At 37.7% G+C, this 21,751-nt stretch overlaps 1 protein-coding gene across 1 annotated transcript in view; it reads left to right on the forward strand.

Annotated features, from left to right (window-relative positions):
- EFHC2 (EF-hand domain containing 2) overlaps positions 1–21,751 on the forward strand; it is a 239,729-nt gene that overhangs the window by 181,547 nt on the left and 36,431 nt on the right. The window contains 4 exon segments of the mRNA XM_033122963.1: positions 11,122–11,250; positions 11,253–11,298; positions 13,008–13,063; positions 13,066–13,099. Of these exon segments, the coding sequence (XP_032978854.1) occupies positions 11,122–11,250; positions 11,253–11,298; positions 13,008–13,063; positions 13,066–13,099 (265 nt within the window).

The following is a 21,751-nucleotide window of genomic DNA, read 5'->3' on the forward strand; positions in this document are numbered from 1 at the left end:
GGTAACACTTCTATGCTGCTTATTATGTGACAGGTGCTGTACTAAATGCTTTCTATATATTAACTCATTTAATCTTTACCACAGTCCTAGGACGTTGGTGCTATTATTTTGCCTATGAGGAAGTGGAGGCACAGATAGGTTAAGAAACTACCTAAGATCACATATTAGTGTCAGAACTGGGAATTGTACCAGGCAGTTTAGCAGTTTCATCATAAGTTAAGATTTATAATAAAACTAGCTAAGTTTGACCCCTTATCTGCCTCTCTGATGCTTTAAGTTCTTCATCTGTGAAATGAGAATAATTTAGGAGATTACTGGAGGGATTAAGTGATTTCATATATGCTAAACCACTCAGCCGGTAAATGCTCAGTGTCATTAGTTCCATTCACATCCTTCACCACTGGCCATGTTGAACTTACATATTCTGGGTCTAGAAAGCATTTGTGTACCTCTGGCTGGTCCAGCAGCTGTTACCATCAATCTTGAGATCTTTGCTCTCATTGAATCTTCTTACTTGACTCTAACCTTTCTGGATGCTCTCTTCTGAATGAGGGGCAATTGGAGTAGGATTAAAAAACTTCCTGGGTATGTATACCCCTTTAATTTTTCTTCTCATTATTATATGTGGGTTTTATACTTACCTATATTTATCTTATTTCAGAAATGGATTTAAGGTGAGTTACTAAGATGCAAAGAATTCTATAACATAACATGGATTGGATATACAAATAATAAAAGTGAGAGAAAAAATAAAAGTAGGGAAGAACCATGGATCTAGGGTAAAGTTGACACAGAAGAGAGTATTTATAGACTCTGAAGTCATGGGCATTAAGTAGAGGTCATCCACAGGCTGGCTCTTAACTTCCTAGTGGTCAGCACAAAATAGGAGACCATGAATATGAAGCAACAATAAACCAGTTGCTTAGGAGAAGGAATCTTAATGCAAATCCCAAGAAAGACATTCTCCACTAGCCACTCACAGAGTGGAACCTCTGGTGGCTATGTGGTGTTTCTCAAAAGGATACACATAGGACAGCCAAGAACATGAGCTCCAGGTGGCTGTTTCTGACAGCATTCCTCAGAACTAAACAGTAGCATTCCACCAGACTACTGTTCAGTCAAAGCAATTCTGTAAGTACATTGATCATGCGCCATGGCTCAGAAGATGATCTTCCTGAGGTCCAGCTTAACCCGGAGTAAAGATGCCTCTTGCTAACCTCTAGAAGGAGGAGAGGAGAGGAGAGTACAAGAAGGTGGGACATAGGAGAGATATCAATCATCTATTGCCGCAATTTTGCTGTATAATAAATGACTTCAAGATCTCAGTATCATGCAAAATAAGCATTTATTTAGCTCACACATCTGTAGGTTGTCAGGGGTCTATTGATCTGGGCTAGGCCCTGCTGGGATAGCTCTATTCCATGTCTCTCATTTTCCCTCAGGGAGTACTGGGCTCACCTGGGTATGTCATTCTCATGGAGATGGCAGAAATGCTGTCAGGGAATGAGAAATGTGGAAGACCTCTTGAGGCCTAGACTCAGAACTGACACACCTTGGCTTCCACATCATTGTATTGACCAAAGTAAGTCCTGTGGCTTACCCCATTGTCAAGGAGCAGGAAAGCAATTGTGTCCCTTTAGAAGGTAGAAGAAGAGTCACATGGCAAAGGGTGCAGATACAGGGAGGGTGAAGAATTGAGGGCAGTGATACAACATCCCACAGAGGGAATACAAATGACTTTAGGAAAAGCTCACTACCTGCTGAGGCATGGAGTCCCTCTCCCCCTCCCCTGCTCTTGTTGTACCTGCTGCCATCCTGCAGGTCTGTTCAGCCTGCAGGAAGCTTGGGCATGCATTGGCTGTGGCTGTGGCTAGTCACTGTTGCTGCAAATCAGCTCTGGGCAAACTGGACTCTGGGAGTGATCATTGAGAGCCCTGGGAGGGACTGTGCTCTAGCACTTGTTAGAGCTGCTCCCTCCCACCCGGAGTGGAGAACATGGCCTCTGAAGTGTCAGGGAAGTTGGTTTGTGATTCACAATCAGCTTCTCCATTTTTTTTATCTTAATTGATTCTTGCTCATTTTTCCTTTATTTTTTTTATAAGTAGAAATGTCAAACTCTTAATATATGAGCATATTTATTTTTTGATTTAGAGCCCCTTATGCTTTATAGATGATGATATCAGCATATGGATTTCATGTATGACTTTTGAAAGTTCTATATTTAGGCTTAGTATTCTGTGGTAATACACTAGTATTCACTGTATAATTTAAGTACAGAGTGTTTAAAACAAGGAGCCAGGAATAAGTTCTTAGACTCAAAATGATTTCTCATCGACATTGCAAAGTTTAAAATTTCTAGGAATTGTCAAAATGTAGTTGGGTCAATTGCCTAGGTTGTGTCTATGACTTCTGATTCAGATAAATGATTTAATCCTCATCCTAGTGCTGCCGTCTCCCAAGCTCAGAATTCTTCGTAGAAGATCAAAACAAATCCCAAAATAGACAACGACAATGAAATATGAGAAATTTTCCTACTTCACATTCTGATAAGGAAATGAATCATTGTATTCATTGATGAACTTATATTTCTTCCTTTTCTGATTTATTTTCTGGCATAGAAGACCCGTTGTCTCAATGACAGACTGTCAATTGAACATAAGTCCAAGATGCTACCCTGGGGCCTCTATGTGATTAAGTGGTCATAAGGAAGGGCCACTGTAAGGGTTGTGCAGATTCTGAACTGCACAACTCTGGGGACAGCATGCATGAAGAACCTCTTTTGGAGTCCCTCTATCAGTGGTTGGGGTATTGGGACAAAGCTCCTAGCTTTTACTCTGCCACTTACCCTCTTCTTTCCCTATCAAGTCTCCACCCCACATTTGACTTCTTGGACTCCAAATCAAAAACTTGTCTTCTCCTCTCCCTTCCACCTACCCTCCCTCTTTTCGCATTGACTTGGGCATATTTATTGAGGATGGACATAGTGGGATCTCCTTTTTCCTTAATTGCCCCCTCATGCACATACACACATGCCCATCTGTGACAGAGCCTGTGGAATTTGGTGAAGCACAGCCACATGCCAGTGCCCAGACTGCACTCGAGACCTCTTTGTAAGGTTGACCAAACAGTAAAACTGTGCAGTGTAGGGGGGAATCCATGCAGATTCCAAAAATGATTTTATTGCATGAAAAGTTGGGTTTTGTTTGTTTGTTTATTTATTTATTTAGTTTTAGAAACTAGTTATGGTTGCAACCAGATATATAATGGTCTCAGCAAGGGCAGGCGATTTTGAGAAGCAAACAGACCAAAATATGGAAAGAGTTGTATTAAAATGTACAAAACATCAAATATATGGTGATGGAAGGAGAACTGACTCTGGGTGGTAAACACACAATGGGATTTATAGATGATGTAATACAGAATTGTACACCTGAAATCTATGTAATTTTACTAACAATTGTCACCCCAATAAATTTAAAAACAAACAAACAAACATACAGACATCAACTTGAAAAAAAAAAGAAAAGGATAGAGAGGTCTTCATGGAGAAGATGACACTTGAGCAAAAGAGAAGATGGCCTACAGGAGGTGAAGGACCAGACTGTAACCATCTTGGGGAAAAGCATTCCAGGTAGAGGGAATAGCAAGTGCAAAGACCCTGAAATTGGAACATGCCTGGCTTATTGGAGGAAGAGCAAGGAGTGTAGCGTGGTGGGTGCAGAGGCAAAGAGAGGTGACGAGGTCTGAGAGATACCAGAAGAGAGGACGTACCACGTCAGATATGGTAGGCCATTATGAGGCTTTTTATGAGGCCGTCGTGAGACTTCGAGACAGGTGGCAAGCACTCAGAGGGCTTTGAACAGAGACATGACATGATGAAACTCACATTTTGAGAGGACCATCCTGGCTCCTGTGGTAAAATAAAATTCTATGAGACAAGTGATCTTGGCTAGTTTCACAGATGAGGAACACAGGCTCAAAGAAGTTAAGTAATTTACCAGAGTTACCATTTATTAGTGAATTAGTGGGACTGGAATTTTAATCCAGGACTGAGTAATTCGAAACCTCACACTTTTCTCTCTGAATCACACCACCTCTCAATTGCAAACAGGTTTGTGACCCAGGCTGGAGTAGATGATTTTCTTTTAGTTTGCAGTGACCTTCTTTCCCTTTTCTCTGGAGTTCCTTGGCTTCTCTGGCAAGGCTACCATGCATGCCGCACAACTCCAGGGGACACTATTTATACCATAATTTTATAAATATACTCTGTGGAGGTGGGCAATGCCCAGCCAAAATGGCAGTATGTAATGACTGTATTCAACGGTGAGGTTGAAGAGCTTTGTAAATGGTTTCGTTTTTTTTTTTTAATTTATTGGGGTGACAATTGTTAGTAAAATTACATAGATTTCAGGTGTACAATTCTGTATTACATCATCTATAAATCCATTGTGTGTTCACCACCCGGAGTCAGTTCTCCTTCTGTCACCATATATTTGATCCCCCTTACCCTCATCTCTCACTCCCCACCCCGCTTACACTCTGGTAACCACTAAACTGTTGTCTGTGTCTATGAGTTTTTGTTTATCATTTGTTTGTCTTGTTCTTTTGTTGTTTTTGGTTTATATACCACATATCAGTGAAATCATATAGTTCTCTGCTTTTTCTGTCTGACTTATTTCGCTTAGCATCATACTCTCAAGATACATCCATGTTGTCACAAATGTTCCTATATCATCCTTTCTTACTGCCGAATAGTATTCCATGTGTATATGTACCACAACTTCTTTATCCATTCATCTATCGAAGGACATTTTGGTTGCTTCCATGTCTTGGCCACTGTAAACAAAGCTGCAATGAACATTGGAGCACACGTCTTTATGTATAAATGTTTTCAGATTTTTTTGGTAGATACCCAGGAGAGGGATTGCTGGGTCATATGGTAATTCTATTCGTAATTTTTTGAGGAACCTCCACACTGCCTTCCATAACGACTGCACCACTCTGCATTCCCACCAACAGTGTATGAGGGTTCCTTTTTCTCCACAGCCTCTCCAACACTTGTTACTATTTGTCTTGTTGATGATAGCCATTCTGACTGGGGTGAGGTGACATCTCATTGTGGGTTTTATTTGCATTTCTCTGATGATTAGTGATGTTGAGCATGTTTTCATATGTCTATTTGCCATTTGTATGTCCTCTTTGGAGAAATGTCTACTCAGGTCCTCTGCCCATTTTTCAGTTGGGTTGTTTGTTTTTTTTGTTTTTGAGTTTCATGAGTTCCTTGTATATTTTGGATATTAGCCCCTTATCGGAGGCATTGTTTGCAATAATCTTCTCCCATGCAGCTGGTTGCCTCTTTATTTTGTCAATGGTTTCTTTTGCTGAGCAGAAGTTTTTAAGTTTCATATAGTCCCATTCGTTTAATTTAGCTTTTACTTCCGTTGCCTTTGGAGTCAAATTTATAAAATGCTCTTTGAACCCAAGGTCCATAAGTTTAGTACCTATGTTATCTTCTATGCAGTTTATTGTGTCAGGTCTTATGCTTAAGTCTTTGATCCATTTTGGATTAATTTTGGTACATGGTGACAGATAGTAGTCCAGTTTCATTCTTTTGCACATGGCTATCCAATTCTCCCAGAACCATTTATTGAAGAGGCTGTCTGTCCTCCATTGTATGTTTTTAGCTTCTTTGTCAAAAATTGTCCATATTTATGTGGTTTTATTTCTGGGTTCTCAATTCTATTCCATTGGTCTATGTGTCTCTTTTTCTGCCAATACCATGCTGTTTTGATTATTGTAGCCCTGTAGTACAAGCTAAAGTCAGGGAGCGTGAGACCTCCAGTATTGTTCTTTTTTCTTAAAATTGCTTTGGCTTCGGGGTCTTTTGTGGTTCCAAACAAATCTGATGATTTTGTGTTCTATTTCTCTAAAAAATGCCATTGGGATTTTGATGGGGATTGCATTAAATCTGTATATTGCTTTGGGTAATATGGCCATTTTAGCTATGTGGATTCTTCCAATCCATGAGCACGGAATGTCTTTCCATTTCTTTGTGTCTTCTTCAATTTCTTTCAAAACGGTATTATAGTTTTCAGCATATAGGTCCTTCACATCCTTGGTTAAGTTTATTCCTAGGTATTTTACTCTTTTTGCTGAAATTGCAAAAGCAATTGTTTTTTGTGTTTCTTTTCCTGAGATTTCATTGTTAGTATATAGGAATGCAATGGACTTTTGTCCGTTGATTTTGTAGCCAGCAACTTTACTGTATTCGTTGATTGTTTCTAATAGATTTTTGGTGGAGTCTTTAGGGTTTTCTATATATAGCATCATGTCATCTGCAAAGAGTGATAATTTAACTTCTTCATTCCCAATTTGGATGCCTTTTATTTCTTTCTCTTGCCTGATTGCTCCGGCAAGGACTTCCAACACTATGTTGAAAAGCAGAGGTGATAGGGGACAGCCCTGTCGTGTTCCTGAAGGTAGAGCAAAGGGCTTCAGTTTTTCACCATTAATTATGAGATTAGCTGAGGGCTTGTCATTTATGGCCTTTATTATGTTAAGGTATTTTCCTGCTATACCTATTTTATTAAGTGCTTTAATCATAAATGGATGTTGTATCTTGTCAAATGCTTTTTCTGCATCAATTGATATAATCATATGATTTTTGTCCTTTATTTTGTTTATGTGATATCACATTGATAGATTTGCGGATGTTGAACCATCCTTGTGCCCCGGGGATGAACCCCACTTTGTCGTGATGAATAATCTTTTTAATGTATTGTTGTATTCGATTTGCCAGAATTTTGTTTAGGATTTTTTCATCTGTATTCATCAGATATATTGGTGTGTAGTTCTCTTTTTTTGTGTTGTCCTTACCAGGTTTTGGTATCAGGGTAATGTCGGCCTCGTAAAATGAGCTTGGGAGTAGTCTCTCTTCTTCAAATTTTTGGAAGAGTTTGAGCAGGATTGGTATTAGATCCTCTTTGAAGGTTTGGTAGAATTAACTAGTGAAGCCATCTGGTCCAGGACTTTTGCTTTTTGGGAAGGTTTTGGATGACTGATTCAATTTCGTTACTGGTGATCGGTCTGTTTAGATTTTCCAGTTCTTCATGGTTCAGCCTTGGAAGGCTATATGTTTCTAAGAACTTGTCCATTTCTTCTAGGTTATTGAATTTGGTGGCATGTAGTCCTTCACAGTATTCTTGGATGATCGTTTGTATTTCTGTGGTATCCGTGATAACATCCCCTTTTTCATTTCTGATTTTGTTAATTAGTTTCTTCTCTCTTTTTATCTTAGTGAGTCTAGTCAAGGGTTTCTCAATTTTGTTAATCTTTTCAAAGAACCAGCTCTTTTTCACAGTAATTTTTTCTGTTGTCTTTTTGTTCTCTATTTCATTTATTCCTGCTCTGATTTTTGCTATTTCCTTTCTTCTGCTGACCTTAGATTTCACTTGTTTTTCTTTTTCTAGTTCTTTAAGGTGTAACATGAGGTTATTTATTTGGCATTTTTCTTGTTTCTTTAGATAGGCCTGTAATGATATAAATTTCCCTCTTAAAAGTGCTTTCGCTGCATCCCAAAAATTTTGGTAGGATGTATTTTCATTGTCATTTGTTTCTATGTATCTTTTGATCTCTCCTCTAATTTCTTCTTTGACCCAGTCATTCTTTAAAAGTATGTTGTTTATTCTCCATGTATTTGTGTTTTTTCCTTCTTTGTTTTTGCAGTCGATATCCAATTTCGAAGCCTTGTGATCAGAGAGTATGCTTGGTATGGTTTCAATCTTCTTAAATTTGCTGAGGCTGATTTTATGTCCCAGTATATGGTCTATCCTTGAGAATGTTCCATGTACACTAGAAAAGAATGTATAGTCTGATGTTTTAGGATGAAGTGCTCTATATATGTCAGTTATGTCCATTTCATCTAATGTGTCATTTAGGGCTGCTATTTCATTATTTATTTTCTGTTTGGATGATCTATCCATAGCTGTCAGTGATGTATTTTGGTCCCCTCGTATAATTGTGTTTTGGTCAATTTCTCCGTTTAGTTCTGTTAGTAGTTGCTTGGTATTTGGTGCTCCCTGATTGGGGGCAATATTGATGACTGTTATGTCTTCTTGTTGTATAGTCCTCTTTACCATTGTGAAATGTCCATCTTTGTGTCTTGTGTTCTTTTTCACCCTGAAGTCTGTTTCATCTGATATCATTATGGCTACACCTGATATTCTTTGGGTACCATTTGCTTGGAGTGTCAATTTCCACCCTTTCACTTTGAGTCTATGCTTGTCCTTGTAGCTGAGATGTGTCTCTTGGAGACAGCATATGGTTGGGTTTAGTTTTTTCTTCCAATCTACTACTCTGTGCCTTTTTGTTGGTGCGTTCAGTCCATTTACATTTAGGGTGATTATTGATATGTGAGGATTTCCTGTCATTCTATCTTTAGTTTTCTGATAAAGCTGTGTCTACATTGTTTCTTTGCCTTTTTGTTGTCTATTATTTCTTTATGGTGGGTGTTCTATGATGTGTCCCTCTGTTTCTTCTTTTATTACAGTACATATTTCAGTTCTGGATTTTTCTTGAGTGGTTACCCTTAAGTTTAAGTAAAAGAAAGTTTGATATTTAGAGTATTCCATTTTCTTTAGCACGCTTACTTTCTCCATTCCCATATTCCAGTTCAGGCCTTTACTCTCCCCCTTTTTATGTTTTGGTTGCCACAAATAATCCCTGTTGATGGTGGTTGAATAGCCTCCTTTAGTATTTCTTGTAATGCAGGTTGTGTATTAGAAAATTCCCTCAGCTTCTGTATGTCTGGAAAGGTCTTTATTCCTCCTTCATATCTAAAGGATATCTTTGCTGGATACATTATTCTTGGCTCATAATTTCTCTCTTTCAATAGTTTGAATATTTGGTTCACTCCCTCCTGGCTTGTAGACTTTCTGCTGAAAAATCTGATGATAATCTAATGGGCTTTGCTTTGTAAGTTACCGTCTTCTTTTCCCTGGCTGCCTTGAGGATTCTTTCTTTGTCGTTGATTTTAGGCAGCTTCAATACAATGTGCCTTGGAGAAGGCCTGTTGCGATTGAGGTAATTAGGTGTTCTATTTGCTTCTTGGATTCGAGTATCCAGTTCTGTTCACAAGTTTGGGAAGTTCTCATCAACAATTTGTTTGAATATATTCTGTGTTCCCTTCTCTCTTTCTTCTCCTTCTGGTTTGCCCATTATTCTTATATTGCTCTTTCTGATGGAGCCATGACCATTTTCTAAATGAATTGGGGGCTTTCCTTGGAGTAATTTCTCCATGGTCACTTAGTCCTCTGTCAGAGATGGTTGGTGACTCAGAGTTTCTGAAATTATTTTCTCTTTCTTATTTATGCTGGTCAGTCATAGCCCTAAAGCAGAGGTCATGGATAGTAAAGGGAATAGAGGCCTGTATAAAACCAGCTCAGAACCCACTGCCTTTGGAAGTTTTCCCTCATTTAGTCCCACTCTATCCAGTCACTCTGTCTCCTCTGTCCCAACAGAAGAAGGTCAAAATAGAACACAGGAGCATGGGCTTTGACTGCGGGGGTTCACATTCTGGCTTTCACGACATTGGGCACATTCCTTAACATTTTTGTGCCTCAGTGTCCTCATCTGTAAAATGGGAATAGTAGTACACTTTCTAGGCCAGATGAGATGATCCGTGCAAAAGTACCCAGTACCTGGCACATAGCTTGTACTCAGCGAATGGAGAGGTTTCTTATTACTCAGTTCATTCAAGTGGCCTTCCCAGTTTGTGGTTTTGAGAGCTCATCTGTGTGCTTGGACATCCCAAATAGATTATAGTCCCTGAGAAGTTCAGATGCCAAAGTGATTGTACAGTGTTTCCACACAGTGAGCCTCTGGCCAATATTATTGATTGACTGTCTGAACCAAACTGACTTGCTGCAGTTGTGGGGTCTTCCTGGTTGAATTTGGCCTTCATTTCCCATTAGAAAACAAACAAAACAACAACAGCAACAGCAAAAACAGAAGCAAGCAAAACAAAAAAACCCCAGAAATTCCGCGAAGTGGATGTAGGTGAAATGCAGTTCTTTCATATAGGTCAACATCATAGCTGTGGCTTTCCTATACTCTAAGGAAATTCTTAACTGGAGGACTTAGAATTATTAAATGATAATTACAATGAGAAGAAATAAATAAAAGAACTAAAAGCCATTATTCTGAAAGACAGTCTATAGCAGAAGAACAAATAAAATCTTGTATTTCCTCGTTTATTTGTGATTCTTGGGAACTGAATTATTTCCAGTAAGTAAATTTTCTGAAGGTGGAAGCTCATTCATTTAACCAGCATAGCAGTTTACATTTTAACTATTTTGATGTAATTCTTTCTAATGCATGCTGCATGGTTTCTAGCTTTCAATATAGAGAAAAATATTTCAGCCAATTTGTTAGGTTTGACTCTTCGTCGTTAATATGTTGTTGTTGTCATTTTTTTTTCAGTTTTGCCAAATAATCTCAGTGCCATTTGCCTTCTAAAGACTTAGACAACTGACCCTTACACAGCTCTTTTCACATTTAACTTTTTCATTGTTTTCCTCATTGGCAGAATGTGTCCAGTTTTTACTTTTTACTACAGAAATGTGCATAATTGCTTCCCCATCTCCAAAACATCTTTCTAATTTACTGATGTATAAATTTTATACCCGGGAAACCAGATCCCCCAAATCTGTTACTATTTTGTGTAAGTAAGATTAATAGTCATTGAATGAAATCATGTATTTAGTGACAGGTTTTTTTTACCAGTCAAGCACTTTAAAAATGTAACTTCCTGGTTGCAGCACTTTAAAAATGTACTTCCTGGTTGCAGCCTGTTATCTGGTAGACATTTGACTCTGGCAAAATGTCATTTATTTATAAGCTGTAGTGCTTATGGTTTTCCATTCTAGCAGTTGTATCTTCCTGCTACTCATAAGCTTAGTAGAGAAATTAAAGAAAAATAATCATCTGTCCTCTATACAGTTGGTAAAGTTTTATAAAATGGGATATGTATATTTTTAATATAAAGAGAAGTAAAATATTCTTAGATATTATTATATGAGTGATTTTTCATTTTCTTTACAGAGACATAGTGATGACTACAAGCTGCTGGAAAACTCACAGAACAAGAAATTGTAACCATTGCACGTCACTACAGGGTGCCCGATGACCCTTGTCTAGACATGAATGTCCTAATTGCAGTGGCCCATGAACAGCTCAAGAAAAATAGTTTTGAGAATTTGAAAGACTCATTTATAGATGTGTATACCAAGATCGAGAAAAGTAAGCTTTTATTTTATTTTATTGATTCTAGTAAATCATTTAAGTTTCTGTGAACCTGAGTAATGAAGGAATTTATATTTTATCAAAAAGGGCAAAAAGAAATTGACATTGTCTCACATACTCCACTGTTTAGCAAAGCCACCATAAATCATTTTCTGGAGAGTAACCTGGGTAAAAGTATTTCGTAGTGATGGTGAGGTTTGTTTCTTTATGTTATAGAGGAAGCACTATATCTTTAAAAGAATGGGATGCCCTTTTGAATTTTCTTTTAATTGGTTTCTAGAAGCTTTCAACTGAAACATAGCAAATAAAGATGTTAGAAGGTTAATTCTGAGATGTCTTCTTATTTTAGTGATGACAGATTTATAAATGTGACTTTTATAATATACAGAACAGGAAATTTGCAAGTAAACTTTCCAAAGAATTCCCATAGAATTTGAAATTATTTTTCTTGAAAATAGTGAAGCTTAACATAATCTATTTTTAGTACATTTATCATGTTTGTATTGAGTTTTATTAAATCATTGTTATAAATAACTTGAGCCCCATCTTAATGTTTTGATGTTCATTTTACCCACAGACCTGATATAGTGGGGTGAGGGTAGGGGGATTACTCATCTGGAGTTAGAAAATCTTAGTTCCAAATCTAGCTTCTAATTTGTTACTACACATCACTGCCATCTCTCTTCCCCATGACCCCTTCCCTTATCCTCAAACCTGAAGTCTTCACCCAAGTGGCCAGTGTCATACCCTAAATATCTTTGAAGGTCCTATAGATTATCTTATTAATGAACATGATTGTTTCCCCTAATCCATATATATCCTCATCAAGTTTTTTATAAACATGATATTTTTCCTTGAATCTTTAAGCTTACCTGAGCCTCCCAGAAGATGTGTGGCCTAAGCTTTGCCACCTGGTGGTACCCCCTGGTGGTATCCCCTCCCCAGGGTGAAAAGTGTGTCCCTCCTTCTCTAAAGGAACACCTCTCAGAATAATGGGGCTGCTTGAGCAGAGAACTCTGAGGTTTTTCCAAATCCGACAAGTTTTAATTCTAGACATAAATATTCTCTCATCATCTTATAACTTCATTGCAAAGAAAGAAGCCCACTTGCTTTGCTGTTGATTATAATTTTGTCTGTTGCTGAAAACATTGGCTGAGTGAGTACATTGGACAAGCATTTCTGTGCCCCCAGCAGACAGGGGAAAATGACTTTTGGGCTGCTGTGGAGAAACCATCTGACAAAATTATGAATGTTAAGACCACAGTTGGGCCTTCTGGGTTGTGGCGTTTGGGTCCAAGGAAAAGACTAGAAAAACACCCTCAAGTCATATAATGCTTGCATTGGAGGCTCTAGATGCCTCTCAAATTAAGAGATGTTCTCAACTATCAGGACCATTTTGACCAGTGGTCAAGACTCCAGGTCGATTACTTAGAGCAACAATCATAGCTGCAGCCTTAATAGGCTATACTATCACCAACCAAGGATCTGAATCTTGATGGAAAGGCATTTATAAGGACAGAATCTGGTGACTTCAGAAATGGAAAAAGTTGATGAAATGCAATATGACTTTTTCCTTACTGTGAATTCCAATACCAATTTTCATGTGCACAGTTTTAGAACATAATGCATTTTCATTTCTATAGTATACAGTTGTTACTCGAGAGAACCAATGTGTATGAAAGCTCATTTATTTTGTTTTAATCCAGAAAAAAAGTATTACCCAGCGAAGACATCAAAAGGCTGTGCAAGTCCTCCAGGTTACCTTGACTGATGATCTTCTAGGATCTTTACTGTCCATGTAAGTGAGAGCTGCACATTTCATGGGAATTGTCCTGCATATTTTTGTTTGGGGTACTGTTCCTGGTTTTACATTTACCTTTAATTACCTTTGATTTACCCTTGACTGTTTTGATTATATTATTGATGACACACCTCCATTTAATTATTACAAAAGGAAAAGTTAGTTATGATTTGAATGCTAGCGAGTTTATTATGAATTATTATTTTATCTTTTTAACATTAAGGCACACTTGCATACACACAGGTTCCTGGGACAAAATGAAAATGTACATCTTCATTGGTTATAAGGGTATTAAATGTAAAATTCAGGGTAGATTTTCTTTACTATTATTATTTTTTATTAATTTCAGGTATACAAAACAACATAGTGATTAGACATTTACACACCTCATAAAGTGGTAACCCCAACAAGTCTACTACCCATCTGACTTGTACATAGCTATTACAATACCATTAACTATATTCCCTATGCTGTACTTTACATCCTGTGACTATATATTTTTTTAATTATACTTCACATTCAATATTATTTTGTGTTAGTTTCAGGAGTACAGCATAGTGGTTAGACATTTATATAATTTATGAAGTGATCCCCCCTGATGAGTCTAGTACCCATCTGATACTATACTTAGTTTTTACAATATTACTTACTGTATTCCCCATACTGTATTTCACATTCCTGTGACTATTTTGTGACTACCAATTTGTACTTCCTAATCCCTTCACCTTTCTCACCCATCTTCTTATACCTTCTCAAATCTGGCAACCATCAGTTTGTTCTCTGTATCTATGAGTCTGTTTCTGTTTTCTTTGTTCGTTTATTCTGTTCTTTAGATTCCACATATAAGTGAGATCATATGGTATTTGCCTTTCTCAGTATGACTTATTTCACTCAGCATACCATGTAGGTCCAACTATGTTGTGGCAATTGGTAAAAATTCATTCTTTTAATGGCAGAATAATACTCCGTTGTATATATGTACCACAATTTCTTCTTTTTAAGTTTTATTTATTTATTTATTTTTATATTAGTTGCAGGTTTACAAAAAAACATAATAGACATTCGTAATCCTCACCAAGTGATAACCTCCCTTGCAGTCTACTACCGTATGATATTGTACATAGCTATTCCAGTACCACGGACTATATTCCCTATGCTGTACTTTATATGCCGTGACTATATATTTCATTATAGTTGGCATTCAATATTATTCTACATCAGGTTCAGGTGTACAGCACAGTGGTCAAGCATCTACACAATCTGTGAAGTTATCCCCCTATAAGTCCAGTACTTATCTGGCACCTTACATAATATATACAACGTTATTGATTATATTCCCCATACTGTATTTCACATTCCCATAACTATTTTGTGACTACCAATTTGTACTTTCTAATCCCTTCACCTTCGCCCCTATCCCACAAATCCCCCTCCCATCTAGCAACCATCATTTTTTTCTCTGTATCTCTGTGTCTATTTGATTGTTTGCTCATTTATTCTGTTCTTTAGATTCCACATATAAGTGACGTCATACGGCATTTGTCTTTCTCAATCTGACTTATTTCACTTAGCATAGTATTCTCTAGGTCCATCCGTGTTGTCACAAATGGTTGAGATTTCATTCTTTTTTATGGCCAAGTAATACTCCATTGTATATACAGATGTATACACATTTTAGGAAAGGAAAAAAAACTGTATTGACTTACAATACACAATATATACCGATAACAAAAGACGAATACAGTCTTGTGTATACATTTTTTTGGCACCCCCTTATATACCATAATTTCTTTATCTAATTGTCTATTGATGGGCATTTCAGTTGTTTCCATATCTTGGCTATTGTGAATAGCGCTGCAGTAAACATAGGGGTGCAATATATCTTTTCGAATTAATGTTTTGTATTTCCTTGGATAAATACCCAGGAGTTGGAATTGCTGGGTCATAACAGTTCTGTTTTAATTTTAACAGAACCTCCAAAACTGTTCTCCATAGTGGCTGCACCAATTTGCAATTCCACCAACAGTGCCAAGGGTTTCCCTTTTCTCCACATCTTCTCCAACACTTGTTGTTTGTTGCTTTATTGGGGATAGCCATTCTGACAGGAGTGAGGTGATATTTCATTGTGGTTTTTATTTGCATTTCTCTGATAATTAGTGATGTTGAGCATTTTTTTTTATATGTCTTTTGGCCATCTGTACGTCCTCTTTGGAGAATGTCTATTCAGGTATTTCTGCCCATTTTTTAATTGAATTGTTTGGTTTTTTGGTGTTGAATTGTATGAGTTTTTTATATATATATGTAAATTTTAATATTAACCCATTGTCAGAAGTATCATTGGCTATTACCTTCTTTCTTCAGAAGGATATCTTTTTGTTTTGTTGATGGTTTCCTCTTCTGTGCAAAAATTTTCAGTTTGATATAGTCCCATTTGTTATTTTTCTTTGTTTTCCTTGTCAGAGGAGATATATCAGTATAAATATTACTAAGGATAATATCTGAGAGTTTACTTCCTATATTTTCTTCTAGGAGTTTTGTGGTTTTGTGTCTTACATTTAAGTCTTTAATCCATTTTGAGTTTATTCTTGTATATGGAGTAAAAAGATGGAATGCAGTTTTATTTTTTTGCATGTATCTGTCCAGTTTTCCCAGCAGAATTGATTGAGTAGAACTGTTTTACCCCAGTGTATATTCTTGCTTTCCTTTGTCATAGATTAAATGAACCATGTAGTCATGGATTTATATGGGGCTCTCTATTTCATTCCATTGATCTATGTGTCTGTTTTTATGCCAAAACTATGCTGTTTTGATTACTATGGGCTATAGTATAGTTTGATATCAGGTAGTGTGATACCTCCAGCTTTGTTCTTCTTTTTCATGGTTGCCATGGCTATTTGGGGTCTTTTCTTGATCCATATAAATTTTAGGATTATTTGTTCTAATTCTATGAAAAATGCCAATATATAGATTGCACTGAATCTACATATTGCTTTGGGTAGTATGGACATTTTACCTATATTAATTCTCCTATCCTTGAGCATGGTATATGTTTCCATTTATTGTATCTTCTTATTTCTTTCTTCAATGTCTTATAATTTTCTGATACAGGTCTTTACTTCCTGGTAAAATTATTTCTAAGTATTTTTTGACGCAAGTGTAAATGGGATTGTTTTTTTTACTTTTTCTTTCTGATAGTTCTTTATTGGTGTATAAAAATGCACCCAATTTATGAATATTAATTTTGTATCCTACTACTTACTGAATTCATTTACCAGTTCTAATAGTTTTTTGGTGGAATCTTTGGGGTTCTCTCTGTGTAGTATAATGTCACCTGCAAATAATGATAGTTTTACTTTTTCCTTTACCTTTTGGATACCTTCTATTTCTTTTTCTTGTCTGATTGCTGTGGCTAGGACTTCCAGGAATAGGTTGAATAAAAGTGGAGAAAGTGGGCATTCTTGTCTTGCTCCTGATCTTAAGGAAAATGCTTTTAGCTTGTCCCCATTGAGTATGACATTAGCTGTGCATTTGTCATATATGGCCTTTATGATGTTGAGATATGTTCCCTGTATTCCCACTTTGCTGAGAGTTTTTATCATAAATGGATGGTGGAATTTGTCAAATGCTTTTTGTGCATCTATGATATGACCATATGGTTTTTATTTTTCATTTTGTTTATGTGGTATATTACGTTGATTTGCAGGTATTGAAGCAACCTTGCATACCAGGAATGAATCCCACTTGATCGTGGTGTGTGATCTTTTAGCATATTGCTGAATTCACTTTGCTAATTTTTTGTTGAGGATTTTTACATCTGTATTCATTAGGGATGTTGGCCTAAGCTTTCTTTTATGTAATGTCTTTCTCTGGTTTTGGGATCGGGGTAATGGTTGCCTCATAAAATGAGCTTGGGAGCTTTCCTCCTTCCGGATTTTTTGGAATAGTTTGAGGAGAATAGGTGTTTAATTCTTTTTTGAATATTTGGTAAAATTCACCTGTGAAGCCATTTGGTCCAGGGACTTTTGTTTGTTGGGAGCTTGTTGATTACTGATTCAATTTTGTAAGTAGAATTCGGTCTGCTCAGATTTTCTATTTCTTCTTGATTCAGCCTTGGAAAGACTCCATGCTTCTAGGAATATATCCATTTCTTCCAGATTGTCCAAGTTGTTGCCGTTATAGTTGCTTGTAGTATTTTCTTAATTTTTTTTGTATTTCTTGGTATCCATTGTCACTTCTCCTCTTTCATTTTTGATTTTATTTATTTGGGTCCTCTCTCTTTTTTTCTTGATGAGGCTGGTTAAAGGTTTGTCAATTTTGTTTATCTTTTCAAAAAACCAGCTCTTGGTTCATTCATCTTTTGCATTGTTGTTTTAGTCTCTATTTTATGTCCATTCTGATCTTATTATTTCCTTATTTGTACTCACTTTGGACTTATTTTCCTGTTCATTTCACAGTTCCCGTAAGTGTAAAATTAGACTGTTTTTGAGATTTTTCTTATTTCTTGAGGTAGGCCTGCATTGCTATGAATTTCCCTCTTAGGGCTGCTTTTGCTACATCCCCATATATTTTATGTCATTGTGTTTTCATTTTCCCATGTCTCAAGGTATGTTTAATTTCTTCCTTGATCTTATTGTTGACCCATTCACTATTAGTAGCATGTTATTTAGCCTCCATGTGTTGGTGTGTTTTTCAGGGTTATTTTAATTCTAATTGATTTCTAGTTTCATACCATTGTGGTCACAGAAGACTTTTGATATGATTTCAGTCTTCTTAAATTGATTGAGACTTGTGTTGTGGCCTAACATGTGGTCTATCTTAGAAAATGTTCCATGTGTACTTGAAAAGAATGTATATTCTGTGCTTTGGGGTGAATGATGCTCTAAAAATATCAATTAAATTTATCTTGGTCTAGTGTGTCATTCAAGGCCCTGATTCCTTGTTGACTTTCTGTCTGGAAGATCTGTCTATTAGTATCAGTGGGGTGTTAAAGTCTTCTACTATGATTGTGTTACTGTTTCTACTACGATTGTGTTATTGTTAATCTCTGCCTTTATGTCAGTTAATATTTGTTAATTATTTAGATGCTCCTAGGTTGGGTGCATAGGTATTTACTAGGGTTATGTCCTCCTGTTGTACTGATCTCTTTATCATATGTAATGTCCTTCTTTGTCTCTTACTATCTCATTTTAAAGTATATTTGATCTGATATAAGTATTGCTAGTCCAGTTTTTTTTCTCATTTCCATTAGCATGAAATATCTTTTACCACCCCTTTATTTCAGTCTATTTGTGTCTTTCAATCTGAGGTGGGTATTTCTGTAGACATCATATACATGGTTCTTTTTTTCTTATCCATTCAGCTTGTCCTGTGTTTTTTGATGGGAGCATTTAATCCATTTACTTTGAAAGTGATTATTGATAGGTACATAGTTATTGCCATTGCCATTTTATTATTGATTTTTTTTATCTTCTTTTGTTTGTGTGTTTCACCCTTCTTCCTAAAGAAGTCCTTGTAACATTTTTTGTAACACTGGTTTGGTGGTAATGAATTCCTTTAGCTTTTTCTTGTCTGGGACGCTCTATTTCTCCTTCAATTTTAAATGATAGCCTTGCTGGTTAGAGTAGTCTTGGTTGTAGGCCTTTGCTTTTTTATCAGTTTAAGTATTTTCTAGCCACTCCCTTCTGGCCTGCAAAGATTCTGTTGAGAAATCAGCTGATAGTCTTATGGGAGCTCCTTTATAAGTAACCAGTTGTCTTTCTCTTGCTGCGTTTAGGATTCTCTCTTTGTCTTTAACCTTTGCCTTTTTAATTGTAGTGTGTCTTGGTGTGGGCCTGTTGCGTTAATCTTGTTTTGCCTCTGTACTTCCTTGGCTTGTATGTCTATTTCCTTCACCAGGTTAGTGAAGTTTTTGGTCGTTATTTCTTCAGGTAGGTTCTCAATCCCTGTTCCCTCTCTTCTCGTTTTGGTACTCCTATGATATGAATTTTGTTGTGCTTGATGTTGTCCCTGAGGTCCCTTAAAGTATCTTCATTGTTTTTTCTTTTTAAGTTATTTTTCTTTTGTTGTTCCTATTGGGTGTATTCTACTACCTGTCTTCTAAATTGCTGATTCGACCCTCTACTTCAACTAATCTGCTGTTGATTCCTTCTAGTGTATTCTTTATGTCAGTTATTGTGTTCTTTAGTTCTGACTGGTTCTTTTTTATGGTTTCTATGTCCTTCTTTATGCTTACTATCTCTTCGTTTGCGTTCTCACTTAGTTCCTTAAGCATTCTTATAACCAGTGGTTAAACTCTGTTTCTGGTAGGTTGGTTGCCTCCATTTCATTTAGTTCTTCTTCTGGAGATTTCTCCTATTCTTTTATTGAGGACATGTTTCTTTGTCTCTTCATTCTCGGTACCTCTCTGTGTTTGCTTCTATGTCCTAGGTAGAACTCATATGTCTCTCAGTCCTTGCTGGGTGGCCTTATGTAGTATGTGTCCTGTGTGGTCTAGTGGTGCAGTCTCTCTGATCACCTGTGCATGTGTTCCAGGAGTGTCCCTTATGTATGTTGTGTGTGTTCTCCTGTGTAGTTGAGCCTTGATTTCTTTTGGCACATCAGTGTCTGGGATTGAGTCCATGGTTGACTGGCTGTGAGGATTGGCTATGCATATACTATATGAGCTGCTGTGTAGGGACGGACCCCTCAGAGTGGTGTCAGCATGCTCTTGTGCCTGTTAGTGCTCTGGTGTAGTCTGAAGCCAGGCTTGGGTGTATTGTTTCTGGTGTCTCTTGGGAGGGGCTCCCAAGCAGGCCAATTTCGGCCTTGCTTATGAGAGACCTGAGGTTACCTTGTAGGAGCTACAAAGCTATATGTGTGGTTGGTTGCTGCCTGTGCTCAACCTAGAGGCATATGTGGGTGGCCTTGCTGTGAACCAAGGCTGCCTGCCACCAGTATTGGGTCTGGGGCAGCTTAGTAAAAAGTCTAGGCATCTCATCCCCAGGCCTGTTGCCATCTCCAGTGCCTTTAAGACCCATGTGTTAAAAGAGCCTCCTTAGTGCACTTGCTGGTCTGGTTGACCCAGTGTTGTGAGTGCCCCCAGAAATGCAGCACTAGCTGGGCGGGGCAGGGTCCCAGGTAGTCATGAGGCATGTGCAGTGTTTCTTACAAAGTTAGTATGGTCTTAGAATTGGCCCTTTGGAGGAGAGTTCAACACAGGGAAGATGGCACTCTCCTGTAGGCTACACATGAGGCTGGCTCCACACAGGGACAATGGAGGCTGTCCCTCAAGCCCTCAGCGTGCAGCCACACTACTCAGTGTATCCTCTTATGTCTCTCCCACCTTTCGAGTTGCTGTCCCTACACTGGAACCCAGGTGAATGTCTACAAATGAGCAAGTCTGTGTGCAGGCCCTTTGAGATGATGTCTAGGTTTCCATCTGCCCCGTGTTTCACTAGGACAGATGGACAGACAGATTCCTTGGTGATTTTCACTGCCAGATGCTGTTGGGACTCCTCTTCCCGACACAGGACCCCTGGCCTTGGGAGCCTGGTGTGGCGCTGGGACCCCTCCCTCTTCCAGGGGGACCTCCGCCACTGAGGTGTTCCTCCTGGTATTCAACCACTGTCTGTGCGTTGGGTTCAGCCCGTTTCGCATCTCTGCCCCTCCTAACAGTCTCTATGTGGCCTCTTCTTTATATCCTTAGTTATAGGGATTCTGTTTAGCTAGTCTTCAGATGATTCTTGAGGTTGATTATTCTATAATTTTGATGTGATCCGGGGAGGCAGCAGGCATAGTGTTTACGTAATCTACCATCTTGGCCAAATTCAGGGCAGATTTTTCAAAGCAGTAGTTCCTGATGGCTATAGATATGCCATAAGAGGACCTAGTGGTATTAGCACAAGGCTTTATCCTGCTAGAGCACCAGATGTAAAGCATAGACATAATGATGTTGCAAAAGGAAAGCACGGTTTATTGCTTTCTAAAACATATAACTTCTCCTTTTCAACCTGACATTTAACTTCCTGGCACCACCGTCGTACCCATTTAGACTCTGGTCATGTTTTATGCTTCCTATGACATTACTCCAGCCCCTCCTTTGATGTACTTATCTTGATAATTCTGATATTTTGGGCTGTATACAAACATTGTTATTATTGTTTTGACTACATTATCTCAATATTTTGTGAGAACAACTTGGTGAGGTCAGAACTATTATCTTCCTATTTTACATTAAGATGCTGAGGTTTAGAGAGATGAGGTATTCTGCGCCATAGTCTAGAAGAAGAGCTGTGACTTAACCCCTGATCCTTTCAAATGTATACCTCCTGCTTCTAACCATTTTTGAGTTATTGTCCAAATAGCCAGTAGATTAGAATATCTTGATAGTTTCTTCCTCTTTCCTACTGCTTGCATCCCCGCTCTCTCCTCTCGATTCCCACTATCTTTACTCTTGTTCTGACCCACATTTCTTTTTGACTGTTTCAGGGCCTGCACGTTGTTCTTTCTTTCACCATTCTCAAAATTTTAAAATCTGTCTTTATATACAGCAGGTAAATACCTCTTGAGAGCAAAAATGTCATAATGTCATTATTTTACTCACAAACCTTTGTACCCTCTCTTTGCTCCACAAAGGAAGACCAGACTCCTTAGATTTGTATTCCTTCTCCC

This window comes from Rhinolophus ferrumequinum, chromosome X, assembly GCF_004115265.2.
Source record: "Rhinolophus ferrumequinum isolate MPI-CBG mRhiFer1 chromosome X, mRhiFer1_v1.p, whole genome shotgun sequence".
Lineage (NCBI taxonomy): Eukaryota > Metazoa > Chordata > Mammalia > Chiroptera > Rhinolophidae > Rhinolophus > Rhinolophus ferrumequinum.